General features: G+C 43.9%; 2 protein-coding genes across 3 annotated transcripts in view; both read left to right on the forward strand.

Annotated features, from left to right (window-relative positions):
- The window catches only part of LOC126542036 (uncharacterized), a 30,881-nt gene that overhangs the window by 441 nt on the left and 13,077 nt on the right, over positions 1-17,363 (forward strand). For both annotated transcript variants that reach the window (XM_055076802.1, XM_050189007.2), the window contains exons 2-4: positions 9,246-9,603; positions 10,730-11,590; positions 17,062-17,212. In XM_055076802.1, coding sequence (XP_054932777.1) covers positions 9,262-9,603; positions 10,730-11,590; positions 17,062-17,212 — 1,354 coding nt within the window. In that variant the 5' untranslated portion in view covers positions 9,246-9,261. The remainder of the gene's footprint in view (positions 1-9,245; positions 9,604-10,729; positions 11,591-17,061; positions 17,213-17,363) is intronic.
- Positions 251-5,106, forward strand: LOC126542029 (myotubularin-related protein 10-B). The gene has a single exon (XM_050188997.3). The coding sequence runs from the start codon at positions 543-545 to the stop codon at positions 2,712-2,714; it is 2,172 nt and encodes a 723-aa protein (XP_050044954.1). The 5' UTR covers positions 251-542; the 3' UTR covers positions 2,715-5,106.

Here is a 17,363-nt window from a genome sequence, read left to right on the forward strand (position 1 = left end):
CTGCCTATACGCCAGACTATCCACTTGCCTTCATCACAACTGAGCTGCCTATTTAGGCTGGTTCGGGTCCGCGAATTTACCGGTCAGTATAGAGCTGTGGGCATGTTAGCTGTGCACAGGCGTCTTATCAAGCGCAGGCAAGCACTGTTTGAAATTGGGATCTCGCGCGTCTCGTGCTTTAGGCAGTGATGATGATGATACATTTGCGCTTTGCGTAATGGATTGGACGACGCTGGATTGAAATATGACTAGTAGGTGGCACTGGCGTTCCAGCCGCGCCTTCGCTCATGGGTCACGCGCGTCTGCGAGCCGTTTCTGTGCCCCTTTGGCGGTTCCTGCGAAGTGAGTTGTTACGACCACGGGCTCGGCGGGTTTCAGGCTGGATCATGGATCCAGGTGCCTTGTAAGCCCGAGCGGCCTTTCTTATCGCACTGGGAAAAAGGACGCGTGGACTTTTAACACGCAACCACTGACGAGTAGGCTTAGATGTTGCCCCGGTGTAGCGTTGTGTATCGCACGCCTCCGGCGACGTTGACAACAGGATGCAGATATCGACAGACTCTTTCCCATTCAAGTTGGGCACCCGGCGCAATGTGCTCCAGGTGAGCGACGCTTCTCCGGAACAAGAAGCCATGGGCTCCGAGTCGAGACTGAAGCGCGCCGGCAGTTCGTTCGTCTCTTATGTGGACCTCGGTGTTGGCGAGCGGTCGTCTGCACGCCCACCCGACGCAGCGCCTCCTCCACCGGATCTCATACCGCAGGTGACACTGAAACCCGTGTTGTGCGACGGCGAAGTGGTGGTGACCGAGGTAGACAACGTGCTCAAGTTTAACACGTTTAGTGACCTGCGTAACGGCGTATCAGGCGTACTTTTTTGCACTAACTTCAAGTTGAGCTTCGTCACCATGGACACAAGCGGCGAACGCAAGCCCCGAGCGCTCTGCGCAAACCGCGTATTGGGTGAAAACGACATTGGTCTCCTGAACGTGGAAGCCCTGTTTCAACTCTCCGGGGGCCGCCGCAAGCGGCTGTCGCCACAGGCGGCCGCTGCGCAGTCCGTCGAGGTGCTGCAGGTCCACTGCAAGGACATGCGCATTTTCACATTTTCGTTCAAGTTCTGTCAAAGTGACCAATGCAGCGCCAAGGTGCTGCAGTTCCTTTCGCGACACGCGTTCGTCTCCAGTTTGGATAAGCTGTTCTGCCCGCGCGGTGGCTCGATCGGCAAGCGCGAACCGCCTTTCGAGAGCGCCCACGAGTGGGACGCCGAGCTTCGACGTTGCGCCGCCTCGAAGTTGTGGCGAGTGACCGAGCTGAACGAGCGTTTTCGCCTGTCGGGTGCGCTTCCCGGCCGGTTTGCGGTTCCGCGCCGTCTCGTCGACTGCAAGCTAGAACGCCTAGCGCAACACTTCTGCGACAAGCGTGTCGTCGCCTGGTGCTGGAGCCACGCAAGTGGCGCGGCGCTAGTGCGTGGTGCCGCCTCCGACACGGGCTCCGAATCGGCGGACGCCGAGCGGCTGCAACTACTCGTCCAGTGTCTGGGCGCAGAGGTCCACTTGGTGAACCTGGATCTTGAGTGCCCAATCGTTCGCGAAGTTGGTTCCAGCTATCACAAGCTACAGGCGCTCTGCATGCCAGCTGATGAAGCGGAGTTTCTTGAGCAAGAGGCGCGTTTCTACGCGGCACTCGAGTCGACCCGTTGGTTGGAGTGCGTGTCAGGTTGCCTTAAGGTGGCACTCGCAGCCGCCAAGGTGATAACAGAACGCAGAAAACACGTCCTGGTGCGTGAACAGACAGGCGCTGACATGACTTGTGTGGTTGTCAGCCTGGTGCAGATTTTTCTCGACCCTTACTATCGCACACAGGCGGGCTTTCAAACCTTGGTTGATAAAGAGTGGGTAGCTGCAGGTCATCCGTTTCCAGAACGCCTGGACCATCTGGGTCAAGGACGTGCATCACCAGAAGCAGCACCGCTGTTTCTGTTCTTCCTCGATTGTGTCTGGCAGCTTCAGACACAATTTCCTGCAGTGTTCGAGTTTTCCGAGTCATATTTGACTAACCTTTGGGACTGCACTCACGTGGGCATCTATGACACGTTTCTTTTTGGGAACAACCGGCAGCGATGGGAAGTGTTGAAGGTACAGCCCTACCGCAACGTGTGGGATTGGGTTGGTCCACAGTCACGCCTTTCTCCACAAGACCTGGAACTCTTCAAGAATCCATTGTATCTGCTTCAGCGGTCCAAGGAGTTGCTCAACACGAGATCACAAGAGGGGGCTGGTGACCGAGGTGTACCATCATTTAATGAAGATCTGCTCTGCCTGGACCCCACAGTGAAGTCACTTTCAGTGTGGACACAGTGCTATTACCGCTGGATTCCGAAAGCAGAGGTGGTTAATGGTGATCCAGCAACTCTCTTCCTCCACAACGTTCGCGTGGCCAGGGATATAAACTTTTTGGCTGCTCAGATTCGACTGCTGAGAGAACACCGCGAAGGTGGGGAGATGGTGCAGCTGCGGCACCGACGTTTGCCCTCAGACGAGTACTTCTTTGCCATCCAACGTAGTTCTGCGCGCCCTGGTGTAGCAATAGACAGTCAGCATCTTGTGACTTCTTCATTTCCATTTGCACCTCCAGGTCCTGTAGATTGGGGAAGCTGCCATGTGCCTTCAGTAGCACCACTTCCAGACAATGACTATGGAGACTTGGATGACTAAAACAGTGACCTTAGTTTTCCTTTGAAGGGGGTCTTTTAAGTTAATGGGCTTGTTTTGCAGAGTGCAGTGTCTGGTTTGGTTTCTTGCAAGGCACAGCAGGCACATAGCTGCTGTAAGGGCATCAGCCAAGCCATCTTGGGGCATTTCTTTATCACTTCTTTGGCTGCTGTTGAATGTTTAAATTGAAAATGTTCATCACAGCATGGGGTGCCAGATATTTGTTATATTAGGTACTCTTACAGCTGTGGAAAGTTGTTTGACACTCTGTTCTGTGAAAACTTTTTGGTGTAGTGGGTTTTAATAGCAGCTAACCAAACAGCTCGGCAGCCAAATGTTAATGCCTTGTTTCCTTGATTTTGCGTTATTCTGTGTTGGGCAGGGATTTTGTTTTGTTAGTTAGTCGTTCCCACTGGAGGCTGTGGTGCTGTATTGTTTGTGAAAGTTTTTTCATTTTTCATGTTTTTAGTGGCTCCTGTCTCCAAGCTTGAACATGTGCTTGGCACAGGGCATTGTTGGGCTTAGAAGGAACGTACCGGTAACTTATTGTACAAATTGTTTAAGCTCCTGCTTGTTTACTAGTGGCGGTATGTTGTGGCTGTTAATATGTATAGAGAATGTATTTTTTGTTTGAATCTGTTCCTATGCTGTGCGGATTTTATTTGCAAGAAAGCTGAGATGGTGCAACTTTTCTATATATATATATATATATATATATATATATATATATATATATATATATATATATATTGTCTTGAAGAAGCCACTCTTCTTGTAATTAGTGTTGCCAGTATTGAAAGTGGTGATGCATAGTCCTGCAATATTATGCTAAAATTAAATTTACAAAGTAAACACTACTGTGAGAGACAGTATCAAAGTAGGCAATATGTCCTCTGAACCAGCCATGATTTGCTGGTTTTCTATGTTATTATGGCCCACAAGCAGCATATATCGTTGCTTTTGCTTTTCATTCTTTGATCCCTGGGCCAAACTAAATTCAGAAACTGTATACATTTTGGATACAGTTTCTTAATGCAATGACATTGTTCCTAGCTTAGAACAATGGTAGATCTTTTAAAGAATTGGTGGTACTATGTACTAACCAGTACTTGAAAAGTTGAGAAAGCAAGTTGTACTGTGATGCCCAAAGAAAGCAGTAAAGATTGGCCCTTGCATGTGCAATCTGGTCCTATCGGTATTAAGCAGGTCTCTGCTGTCAACCTCCTGTCTGTATGAAGGAGGCAGACTTGAGGCCACTATTACAATGAAAGACGCCTATGCTGTGATAGTGCGTAAAGACACCATGGTATGAGTTTATAGTTCTGCATCTACAAACTTGTGCAACAGGTATTGATTTTTTTCACAGTAATGCATTTTAATGGTGTAGTAAGCTTGATAATATGTTTGGCACAGCACAGCTATTCGCTTAATTGAGCACTCTTGCATGGCATTAAGTCCTGTTGTACCTTACCTACAGCTGTCTGCTGAGAATTTAGGCATTCATGTTGATCAGTTCTCTTAGGCTTTTGGAAATGTCGATAAAGGTAGAGTAGTAACTCTGTGCAAACAATTCAATATTTTAAACCATGTGCAAAAGCTGCGGCTAGTTTGATAACATATGCTTTGCTTCAATTGCTGTAAGCTGCCAGCATTGGTTGTGTGTGGGTGTCCTTGTGCTCTTTGTGACCACATAAGTCTGCAGTAGCAATTTGCTAGGCTACTGTAGAACTATGTCGAGATTGTACTGACTGTCATGCCTTTTTAGGCATGTTCAGATGTACTGGCAAGCTGTGTATCATTTTGGCATAACTGTTGCTGTTCCATCTTTGACGATCTAATATTGCATCTTTACCGTCTTTTGATACTGACAGGCATTCAGTATGTTGTCTTACATGTTCATGTAGATTTTGACAAACGGCCTTTGCACTTCAAAAATAGTTTTGTGATACTAGCTTAGCTGATCTATAAGTCAATGTGTGGGATCCCAAGAGAATGGAAGGAAAAATTCCTAAGAGATGGACCTACAAAATATGGCCAAAGCCAAGTTCGGTGCCATACTGATTGGCAACAAGTATTAAAATTGAGATCAGAAAGACCAAAGCTATGGAGGGCGACAGCTTTGCTTATTGGAACCACTTGTTATGCATGCAGAAAAAAAAAAAAAAACTGAGTACATGTACATGAGATAGACTAAGCTTGCCCAAAGTAAGCCTTGCATTCTATCTTATCAGGGCGCAATTAATCAGATTTGCAGCCCTGTAAGGATACCTGTAGGGCGCAAATTCTTTGTGCTGTTTAAAAGCAGGTCTATAGTACTTGTCGATCAGGCACTTTGATATGGGACCTGTGGGGTGCACCCAAGTGTGGAATGAATTAAAGAGATTATACAATATGCCTTGTTTCCTGTTGATTTGCTGCTACACCTGTTTTAGGAAACAGGTTGTCAAAAACAAGGAGCTTGATCACTCAAGTTCATGTATATTTCTTTGCCATTGCCACTGATTTTTTTTTTTCAATCGCTCGGTTGTTGAAAACGAGGAAAAATAGCATATGCAGTGTGTGTTCAGATAAGGACAGACTTAAGGGGGTGCCACTGTTTTATGTCTTCAGTGAAATTATGTGAAATGAGCAATGTCTCTGTAGAAAGGAATCGAACTTTGTTTTGCAAGACGCAGTGCGGATTTTTAGGGAAGAAAATTCACTAAAGGTGGAAAACATTTTGCAATAGCCCAGTAATTTTAGTATAAAATTGCCAAAGAATTTCGGCAGTGTACAATGTTTTAGGTTTGGAGTGATAGGTCTTGAAACTTGTAAAATCTGCAAGTTGAAAAAATGCTTTTCTCCGTGTTTAGTGAATTACAATCTTTTTTTCTCGAAATCTGCAGTGCTTGTTGCAAAACAAAGGTTGATTCCTTTTTATAGACATTTGCCCACCTCATACAAAAATTGCCATGAAAACAAGAAATAGCTTGGACTCACTAAGTCTGTCCTTATCTGAACAGACCTTGCAGTGTTCCTGGGAGTTGTTTCTTTTTGCTTGCAAGAAAGAAGGAATGTTGATGCAGTGTAAAGCAGCTTTGGGCCAAGATCTCGTAGTTTACATCTCGTGCACCTCTTCTAACATTGCCGAGAATTTCAAAACAAATCATCCGTCAACACTCAAGAGTACTGACTCACAAATTTTCTTTTTTTTTGCTTAAGTAGCTGATGCCTCTAATTGTGGTTCCAAGCCTCAGTTCCGCAAGGGTATCAAAAATTAATTGCAGCTCTGTTTATGTGAACCATTCTGTGCCAAGTGCACTGGACAGTTTTGGGTGTGAGAAAAAACCTATTCACGTGACGAAGTGAAGCGGAGGTGGTGGTATCGCAATAAGCTCCAGAGCATGCTAGTTGTGGGGTTCTCACCTGTGTTCTTGGGATGAAGGAACGACAACACATTAGTCTAAACAATCGCAAGGGCATTTATTTCACCTTTCATAGACCAATGCCTGCTAGCAGAGTTGCTATCCACAAAACATGCCGATGGGTTTGCGACAAATCGAGGAAGCCCGACTCGCCACGACTGGATAGCGAGCGAATATGTTTGCCCCATGCTGGTACGCCAACGCCTGGTCGTTCATGTGTATGGTCACACGAACGGTGGCGTGCTCGAACGATCAAATTTGTCCATTCTGGTATAGGCCTCGCGAGATGGTCTTGCAGAAGCATGGAACAGCGCACACGCGGAACGTCCGTGCCGCTTGCCGACCCGGAGCCAAAGAAGAGCCTTCTACTTTTTGCGCCCAAGTAACCCCGCTGTTAGGTGGCGTTAGCAGAGCCATACTCGTGCCATCTCTCGTACTACCCTGCAAGCATAGCGACTGCCGCCATAAAGCCACATGGCGAAGCCGGATTACAGGAGACAGGAGCTATGCAGAAAAGCAACATATCAGGGGACACATGAGTTGCGCATTCCCACACAGTCAGCCCACCGTGGTAGTTGAATACCTTGCAATGATAGTGTTGCCAGAAGCTATTAAAATGGCCCTTGCAATAGTGCACTTCTCTTGGAGATTCAGAGGAGACTACAGAAGATAGGTTGTTGCCTGCCTGCAACACTGGCGCAATGGCTGATCCTCAATGGCTATGGTATTGCGCTGCTGAGCTTGAGGTCATGGGTTCAATCTCGGCCACAATGGCCTTATTTTGATGGGGGCGAAAGGCAAAAATGCTTGTGTTTTAGATTTAGGTGCACATTAAAGAGCCTCAGTTGGTCAAAACTTATCCGGAGTCCCCCACTATGGCATGCCTTGTAAGGAGATCGTAGTTATGGCATGTAACACCCCAGAATTAAAAAATAATGGAAAAGCGACTCAATGGGTGTGGTGTTCTCCCACTGAACAAGACATTGTAGGTATCATTTTCCAACTATGGTGGCTGTATTCCAAAAGAGTGTGGATGCACACACATTTCGCCCAAGATTCCAGAGCAGGTTAGAGGACCCCAAGTTGTTAGTTAATGTGGAGACTTGCTATGGCATCAGGCAGCCAAGATGTGTGTCAGTATGTAATACCCAGCCAATTAAGATAGCCTTTACCCAGAAAGTGGCCAAAGATTGTGAAACAGGTGTAGTGGTGGTGCCATTGGTTTGCAAGCAGCATTTCTGTACTGATGCCAAGTCCTCTAGAGTGGTAGGTGTGATTTAGAACACAGAAGGTAAGTATGCTGATAATGGGTGGCTTTTTGAGTGAGCACCCACTTCTGTGGATAGGCTGTGCTGTTGTTTTCACTTGGACAGGTGAGGCAGAGCCGCCATCCATCAGATCTGCAGTGATGAATGCAGGAACTCTTTTCAATTTGAATGCCAAGCAGGAAAGCAACATTGCAAGAGAAATAAGATGAGTTTGTAGATAAGAGCAAAAATACAGGTACTTCAGTATTGCACACTGCTAGAGGCACACCCAGTGCATTAAATTGGAACATAGCACATGAGGGAATAGGCATCAAAGAACTAGGAAATGGTGGATGGCGAGATGCATGTGCCAACAAAATGTTTGCATACTTGAGAAGCAACAAGACAAACAGCACTATGCATATGTAGAGCCCCGACTCTCTTGTACATAGTGCTGATGGTGTTTGCCAACTTTGAGCTCACTGTGTATGTCAATCTTCCTATTAACCAAAAAACACCAGCTTTCTCCGCACTTCTAACATCCTTCTAGCATACTGATTCTAGCGCTGTACACATGTTGGCGAAGGTGAGCATCATAGAGTTTCATACAATTACTAGAGGGAACTGTGGTGCTAGTGTCTACGGGAGCTGCAAGCAGGGCAGTTCATCCAGCATGTGAACGATGGGTAGTACATGGATTTGCCTAAACTTCATCCTTCTGGCTTTAAATGGCTTCATGACTTTGTAAAATGATCTTTTTTAAGAAAGTATTGCATTATAATTTATTCATGATGTGTGGTGCTTTATGGCGCAAGGGCCAGGTATGGCCAAAGAGCGCCATGACAAGTGGTAATGTTAATGATGCATTCTGAATGGCGTGGACAATGAATTTCTCATGGTAGATGTGACATGGCTGTAAAAGGGCCTACATTATAAATAACTGAAGTAACATTATTAAAATTGCCCGATTGCAGGATTCGAACACAGGACCTCTAGCACAGAAGCCCAATATTGAAACCTTTACACCATGGATGCATCAACACACGGAACCACTACAATTGGCAGCAATTATGCATGCTTGTCGAGTCGTGTTACCTTCTGCATTAAAAAAGCATAAAGTGCTTTGAAAGTTAGGCTAATTTAGGCCTGGTAAAGCGTAGTAAATGAAACTACAAGATTGTCCGAAGCCCCCGAGCACAAAGATCAGACAAATCTACGTATGACCCATCATTCAAATGATGGCTGAACAATCGCTGCGCCAGAGTTCCCTCTAGTGTTTGTAGGAAACTCTATCGTGAGCATTGCTTTCCCAGGCCTTGACTCCTTTGCTTTACATACTGTAAATCATTGCCAACCATTTCAGGCTGCTTACTTTGGTGCTGATTAGTGGGATCCTCTTCTTATGCATACTCCAGCCCAGCCGATCAGAGCTTCAGCAGCAGACAAAAGGGACATGTCCACTAGGTGGGCGCTTACAAAATACTCTCCCTAGTTGGCTGTCCTGAACAGGAGCAAAGGCACAAAAAGAAAGGAGAGAAGTGCAAAGAATGCAAAGTGCACACACGCCATAGAGGGGTGTCGTGCAGCAGCACTGTCAAAGTATCACGTAGGCCTGTAAATCTCAAAAACAGGAGTAGCGCAGGTATAACTTGTTACATGAACGCCTGTCTCCTTCTCATGCGTACCCCAGCCCAGCCAATCAGAACTTAGGCAGTAGACGAAATGAAGATGTCCACTAGGCGGGCACTTGCAGTATACCGCTGAGAGCTACCTCTGGTTAACCTTCCTTGCCAGCGAGACACCTGTCTGGTCAACTTCCATGCCTTTTGTTGTTTCTCTAGCTATCAGTGGTCTCATTTGAGTTTTGTTTCTTTGCCTTGCAGAGGCCAGGTAGAGAAGATGACTCGCTGGGCAAGGAGCAAAAGTGTCCTAAAGCATGAACGGCAGCCAGGAGAGGCTACCACTTGGTCTGAGTTTGTAGCACAGCGGCAGGAGGCTGCGAAACCAAGTTGTGCACGTGATGGCAGTAAAGCGACAAGGTTGTCGAACACTAGCAAGAAGCATCCCATAGGTATTAACATTGCTATCAAGAGGAAGCTGACAAGCACAGAAACTGGTGGTGCTGAGGCCAATGTTTACTGTAGAGGTGCAGCTGCTGATGTAGTCCATCTAAAAGGAACAGCAGCAGTGTCAAGTAACAGGCCTTCACAACATGTCATCGGAAATAAGAGCAACATACAGGTGAAGTGTTTTTGTCATTATCTGATGCAACCTCAGGGCAGCTTTTGCTGACAGAGAGGTTATGTAGTTGAAACATTTTCTCATGCCAACACATTCCTCTTCGCTACAAAGTGATGTAAAAAGCTTTTGTGATGACCACAGTGACAAAAAGGCTGGTTGCAGTGTTCGTTTCTTTAGCATTGGTCATCATCTGTATTGTGAGTAAACATTTGCTTTTTGATGAAAGAAACAAATTCTATGGAAGTCCACAAGGGGGAGGAAAATTCCTTAAAAGTGTAAGTTTGAATCCATCTCAAAGCACAAAGCTATAAAGAAGGCCACAAGAGTTCACCAGATAGCTTTGCAATTGAAAAAACACTTGTGCTGATCTGGGGTTCGAATCTAATAGTACCACCGACTCTCCATGGCATATGCTCTACCAAGTGAGCTGACAAGGAGGCTAACAGGTGACAGAGCAGTAGTGAATAAATCAACAACTCGAAACACCACATCATTGTTTTTAAAAAGGTGTTGTGTGGTAATCCGCAAGGTGAGAGACGTTCACCTGAGAATATCACAAAGCTACATCCAACTAATTTGGTGCTACATTTTAGTTGATGCAAACTTTTTCTTTCATGGTTGGCTTTTGTGTCATAATTTTCTGTAGAATTGCAAGTAAAATGTTCCAGACTAAACAAAGGAACATTTTGGAACACTAATTCTGTTCTACCACCACCGTCATCAACCCTGCCAGACACTCATTACAAATGTGCACTACGTTATTCATAGTGTATGCCCAACTTGCAAGTGACAGTTGCTGAAAAAAAGGCAGTAATTTGCAGGCTAAACTATTCTGGTAATGTGCCAGGGGCCAAAAGATTATGAGCTACAGACATATGAACTGAATTTCCTTGTGATCAATGCATCAAGCCTGAAATTGCAATGTGTGGCCTAAATTTCAGTGTGACAATACATTAGTGCACCCATCAATTTAAGTATCTCTGCCTCAGCCCTAGGAAAGTTTGCCATATTAATGACACCCAGGGTTGGCAAAGTCTAGTTCCTGTGTAAGCATGTAGAAAAAGTGATGCAAATTTTCACTTTGTAAATGTTGTTTTCCTTCTGCTGAATTTTTGCTTCAATGCAGGCTGAAGGCAAAAATGCTGCCAAAAGAAAAGAAGCTGCAGTGCATGATGAAGAAGCAGAAGCACTTGAGAAGTTGTTGCAGAAGCACAGAAAAACTGAACCAGACCTTCCAGTTGCACAAAAGACAGTGGAGGTAGCTCCTGAAAAGAGACTTGCTGTAGTGCCAGCGCCAAGTTCCAGTATGACAGGTAGCAAAAGTAACGCATTTCCCAGAGAAGTTGCAAAAAGAAGATCGTCACCCAGTGCAAAAAAGAAAGCCTGTTTGCTTAAAACAAGAACTTCTGCTGCCGAGACTGCTGTGCCAGCCTCAAAGAATCAACTCTCACTCTCTGGTGTAACTAAGAAATGTGGTGATAAAAAGGAGGTTCAGTCTTCTGCTGATATGTCAAAAGCAAGGAAAAAGAAAATTATTTCTAAGAAGCTTCTCCCATCAGTCAGGAAGAAGCTTCCAGTTCCGCCCGAAAATCAAGGAAAGTTCGGAAGTTCTGACACTGAGAAGTTAGGTAAGGTTAGGAAAACCCTCGGCCATAAAGCTGATGCACCATTCATGAAGGAAGAGGCCTTGTCCTTTGATGAAAATGAAAAGGACAGCAACAGTGAGGTAGAGCAGCCTGTGTTGAAGAAGCCAAGAACAGGTGTACTCGTAGACGGTAGTGGCAGTGGCAAGGCCAAGCGACTGCATCGGATGCGCCAGGAGCGGGAGGCCAAGGGCATGCTGCTCCTGCCGGAAAAGGTAGAACGACGCATATACCTGACAAAAAAGGCCATGCGCAAGAAGGGCCTTCCTGGAGAGCAGATCAAGGAGGCTGTGCGCAAGATGCGTCGAAAGGAAGAGCTGCTGTTTCGCAGGCAGCTGGCCAAGGTGAGAATGCTGCTGCCAATGCATTGCTCTCATCATGTGAAGGGACCATTCTGTCAGGAGCCGATCATTTCCCGTTTGCGCTGGAAAGCCAAAGTATGTTGCGACTCAAATAACAATTTTGCTGCAATAAAATGGTGGCACCACCTGTCACGGTTACAGTGAACACTTTGTGTTCATTGTAGTAGTGCCAGATGGCACCACTATTCCATTCAGTGAAATCGAACACTTTTGAATGGCATCCCTGTAGAGAATACCCACTTTGATTTAATTGTGAATTTAATTATGGAATTGTGGAGGTACTAGGTAATGACCACAAGTGTGGTATTAAACTGAACTGGTTGCAAATTGCTGTGTATGTGTGAAGCAAAATATGATCAGAAATAAGCCAGCAGTTTAGCTGAAAGAGTCGTATTCCTGGCTTTCCTATTTGTGCAACTCTCTGTAGCTTTTGGCAGGATGCTAACACCAGTGCAAGGGCTGCGACACTGGGCTTTCCCCAACAGAAACTGCTTCCAAACTAAATTGCCATTGAAGCAACCAAAAGACACTTTAGAGGGATTGACAACCAATATTTATGGTGCCCGTTTCTTTAGTGCAATGGAAAGCTTACTGGTCTGAGTGTCCAATCATGCAGTGGTAAGGCAGAAAACGCTGTGTAACATTTTATATGTGTAAGCATTTCTGTGCTTACCCAATGAGTAAGTGAGTCAGTAAAGACTTTTTTGGAAAACATTCATTGTGTATGCCTACCCTATGAAAAGTTTGTCCGTTCATCACATAAGGCAAATGCAGTGGCTCATACCCACATAAAGCAGAAGCTACAAGCGCTCAGCAAAATGAAGCAAACTGTGGATACATTCATTGAAATCACCCATACAACACACAACACAACATACATTTTAATAAAAACAAGCTCAAGACAAATATCTAAACAATCAATAAAGCATTGCATACCCTCCTTAGCAATTGTAGTGGTGGTTTTGCAAGAACTTCGCTGGACATTCAGGTTGATAAGGACCGATAAGAGTTGATAAGCATTGGATCATGTTCTATAAAGATGATAACGACTGATGAGGGTTGATAAGGGTTTATGTTGGTCGAATCAAGTTTCATAACATCGATAATTGCACCGGGCTGCGTGGAGATGAGCAAGTAACACAATGCTTACGTATACTTAGATAACTCCCAGAGGAGCTTCTGCATAAATTTTTTAATCGGAATTTTCCAATCTGCATTGAGGATGTAGTCGGGCTCAAGAAACATGCCGGAAACAGTGATAGGTGAGCACGATAGTGATTGCACGCCGACATTGGTGGTAAGCAGATGACAAGTGCAGCTCTAGCTGTAAAAGAGTAATGTTTGTTTATGTCTGGTAAAGCGTTTAATTACTTTTACAGCAATAAGTGGTATCTGAACGTACACCCCAGGCAATGGCTACAGCAATAAATAGTGTTGGATGCCAGTGCAATGTGTTTCGTCTCTCTATTTAATTAAGAACTCTTTAAGATCGTTAATTAAGCTATCTTAATTAAACAAATTTCAATTAAGGGTTTAATTAAGAACTGATAGATGGGCTAGTTGATGACAGAGCACATTTATAAAAGCAACACAGGCACAGAGCACACCAAAGAATGAGACTGTCTTGTCCATTTTTGTGTCCAACTTTTTTGCATATTTTGTGTATGCATTGGCTTTACATTATTTGTGGATAAATAAGCTGACAGCTGGTTTTATGGCTGTGCCCGTTGTATAACTTCCATAACTGTACACATATTTTTTCACTGATAAAGTGAAGATGGGCTCTGTATTTCAGTTTCAGTTTATTCTTCATTCAAAAAACAATGAGTAAATAACAAATAGTATGCAGACAAGGGTCCCAAAGTCAATGACTGCAATGGGACCCTCGGTTCTAAAAAGAAAAAAAGAAAGGCATGTGCAAAACGTAGGTTAAAGCAGCAAAGATTTAAAACAAGTACAAGGAAAACAAATTAATGTGCGTAATGCAATACATTGGTAAGAGAAAACAAACAAAAAGTACATATATCAAAAAGCATAATTATACAAAGAACATGTTATAGGACATGAAACTATTTACAAAAAGAAATAAAACATCTTAACTCATGTTTGAATACATTCAAAGATGACGTTAGTTTAAGTGAATTGGGTAGGGCATTCCATATTTTTAATGCTGAAAATGAGGATGTCATTTTTCCATAGTTTGTGTTACATTTGTTATTTGTCTGCGTGAGCTCTTTTAGCCATGCCAAGAAAACTTGTAGGATATGCCATTATTGCAGTTCTGGCACCCATTTGTGGCACAATTCCTCGATGGCATTTTGTATCTTGGAGACCACAGAACTTGAGGTTCTAACTCGCATGTGTACAACAGCCTTCATGTGCACCACCGTGCATTGAGCAGTGCTGCTAGTGCACTCGTTACTACGAAGGCAGTGTTGCTCATTAGCATGCACTTGTTTTACTTTGTAATACACATATAATAAGGTGCGAAGGCCTACTAATATACGAACTGCAATTTTTAAGCAATAGGTATTCTGTTTAATAACAGCGGACTTACGTACAGTAATCTCATATACTACATCCGGAGTACCATTGTGGTGGCTTGCTAACAATGGTGTTGCGCTGCTAAGCACAAGGTCGTGGGATCAAATCTCGGCTGCCGAGATTTGATCTGATTTGATGGGGGTGAAATGCGAAAACGGCCATGTCGCGTGCATTGGGGGTACGTTAAAGATTCCTTGGAGGTCGAAATAAATCCGGAGTCCCGCACTACAGCATGCCTCATAATCAAATTGTGGTTTTGGCATGTAAAACCCCAGAATTCAATTACATCCAAAGTAACAAGATTTCATCGTCAGGCCATGCCACTTACTGGTTTTTGAGACTTTATTTGCAATTTAAAATTATAATATTTTCTTAACTCGCAAACAGCATGCCGGATTCTGTCACTATAAATAATGGTCATTTTATTGCCATCAGCGTCTCACAACACATCCTGGCCTGCTCTCAGTCCTTTTAAGCATTGGTGACAGGCAGAATTACCTTTGACGCCACAATAAGGGCAATTTGTCAGGCCTGATGTGATACAAAGGGCACAGTGATAAAACCAGTTGTAAGCTCATTTATCCACAAATAATATAAAGGCAACGCATACACAAAATATGCAAAAAAGTAGGACACAAAAATGGACAAGACAGTCTCTCATTCTTTTGTGCGCTCTGTGCCTGCGCTGCTTTTATACAAGTGCTTTGTCATCCTCTAGCCTATCTATAAGTTCTTAATTAAAACCATGTACAGCATGAAGGACGAGAACTAAGAAGGACGACACACACTGCATTGACTTCCAACACTATTCATTGCTGTAGCCAAATCATATGTACATGGGGGTGTCTGCACAGAAAATGAAAAGAAAACGGAGGAGGCGCCCAATATAGCAAGTCGTTTGTACTAAGCACATAGTCACGTGTAAAAAAAAAGGCACATTAGTATCGCAGTCTGTTCAGATGCATGACTTCACTGGGTGTCTGTGCGATAGAAGGGGACTAATGCACAACCTGCCTAGTTTTCTGATGAAATCAGCTTCTATGATTTCTCATGCGTGCTGCAGGCTGTGTCTCCCCAAACTTCAGCACATTCATAGAGAGGCACACCATTGCAACTACAGCAATACATGCCCAAATGGCCTTGGCTCTCTTTGATCGTGCTGAAGTTTTGGCGAGACACAGCTTGCAGCTCACACGAGAAATCATAGAAGCTGATCATTGAAAGCAGTGGCTTTCAATTTATTTGTTATTACGCCATTGTCAGACGTGAGGCGTTGCATACCAATTTTATGTTTTCTGGCCTTTTTTTCTGGCAAGCTTCCATATAATATTGTCATTGTTTCGAATCTTTGGCCCTAAACTACTGAAAAAATGATGCTTCGCTTCACTAATATTCGACTTGCATATTTGCTGGACAGAAAGTAAATTTTCCAAAATAACTGGCATTTTGCTTTTTTGCATTTTGTTTCTAAGGAGTTGACTGATTTTGTGGGTGATCCATGGCTTATCTTTCCGACATTTGGCAGTTAGAAATTTTGATGGTACTATGTGCTCTGAAATTAGTGCAAGTATCTTATCCTTCAGTACGCTCCAAGCAATGTTAACATCTTTTTCTGCACAAGCCTCTGTGAAAGCTGGGAGAAAATTGGTTAGTTCACTATTCACTGCTTGATAGTTTCCCTGATTGTAAAAGTATATCAGTTTTGGAGTAAGCCAAGCTCTATTTTGGTGTGGATAAGAAATGCTGGCTAAAACGACAGCGTGGTCACTGATAACGGGAACACAGACAGCTGGAGACACCAGATCAGCTTCATTTGTGAAGAGGAGATCAAGGGTGTTGGACGACAGAGCAGTAACTCTGGTTGGAGATTGCACGGACTGAGTTAGGTTGAAGCTACTTGTGAGGTCCAACAATGCAGAATGTAATGATGAGTTTGATAAATTGGTCGGTAGACCACGACTCCAGGACACATCTGGTTGGTTAAAGTCACCCCCAGGTAGTACTGCATCATAAGAAACTGACTGCAGTGCTTCAGACTGTTGAATAATTCTCATTCAAAAGAGTGAAAATTTGCTCTTTATTAAAACACAGATTACACATCTTTGGCTATGTCCTTCTATTCCATCGTCTGCCATCATATCGCAGGCTGCTATCGTTAGATGTGTAGATGATGCCACTGTTTCACAAACATAGTGTGATAGGAAAATATGGTGACCACCCTGATAAGAATTCAGGGCAGCCAGTGCACGAAGGAATTGTAGTAACTGAAACTGTGTGCTGAAAGCGTGGCAAGTGCGATCATTGTTTAGCTGCATCATCGTCAGTACATTCTAGTTTTTCGTGCCTTCAATTTTCTGTTTATTATTCTTGTTTTGCTCAGTGGCACAGCTATTTATGTCATCCTAAATAGAGTAAAGAGGTGTATTTTTAAAATTTTATACATCCGTTTCTTCACTTGTCCATCTGCACTTTATCAGTGAAAAAATATGTGGACAGTTATGGAAGTTATTGGGAATGGTGTTGCCCTTCACCATTGCTGTTGATTTACTATAGTATATGCAGGTTCACTATAATGAGGTTCCTCTGTAGTAATAGTGATTTTCTACAGACGCATGTAATTTCAATTTTCCTAGCGACTGCGTGCTAGTTCCAGTAGTCGAATTCAGTTGGGTACGCATGCTGGGTGGGAAGCAAAAGGCTTGCTATGTAGAGTGTAGGTAGCGGACCTGTTCAGCTTGAATGATTTTGAATAGCTTTACTGTTTGAAAAACCCTCTAGCATTGTTTCTCTTAAGGATTGTCTTTTTTACAGTTCCACGATTTCTTAATCATAGAAATCACACATTTAGTTTCAACAGCTCTTGACTCACGCTGGAGTAACTGTGTTTTGATTTTGTTTGCTTGGTGTAGCTATGCTTCAAATGTCGTCAGCCTGGTCACAGGGTGTCCGACTGTCCTCAGATGCTTCAAGATTCCAGCGAAGGCATTGGAATTTGCTTCAAGTGTGGATCTACAGAGCACTTCTCATCTGCGTGCACAGTTCAGACAAGCAAAGACAATGGTATGTATCCAATCTCTCCTCAGAAGAGAGCAGTGACAGTAGAGTGGAACCAAATGGGACTCTATTTCTCACTTATAACTTTTAGTTATTAGTACTTTTTTTGTCACATGATTTAACATGTGCAGTGTATCACCACTGCGATAAGTACTTA

The sequence above is a fragment of the Dermacentor andersoni genome, chromosome 2, assembly GCF_023375885.2.
Source record: "Dermacentor andersoni chromosome 2, qqDerAnde1_hic_scaffold, whole genome shotgun sequence".
Classification (NCBI taxonomy): Eukaryota; Metazoa; Arthropoda; class Arachnida; order Ixodida; family Ixodidae; genus Dermacentor; species Dermacentor andersoni.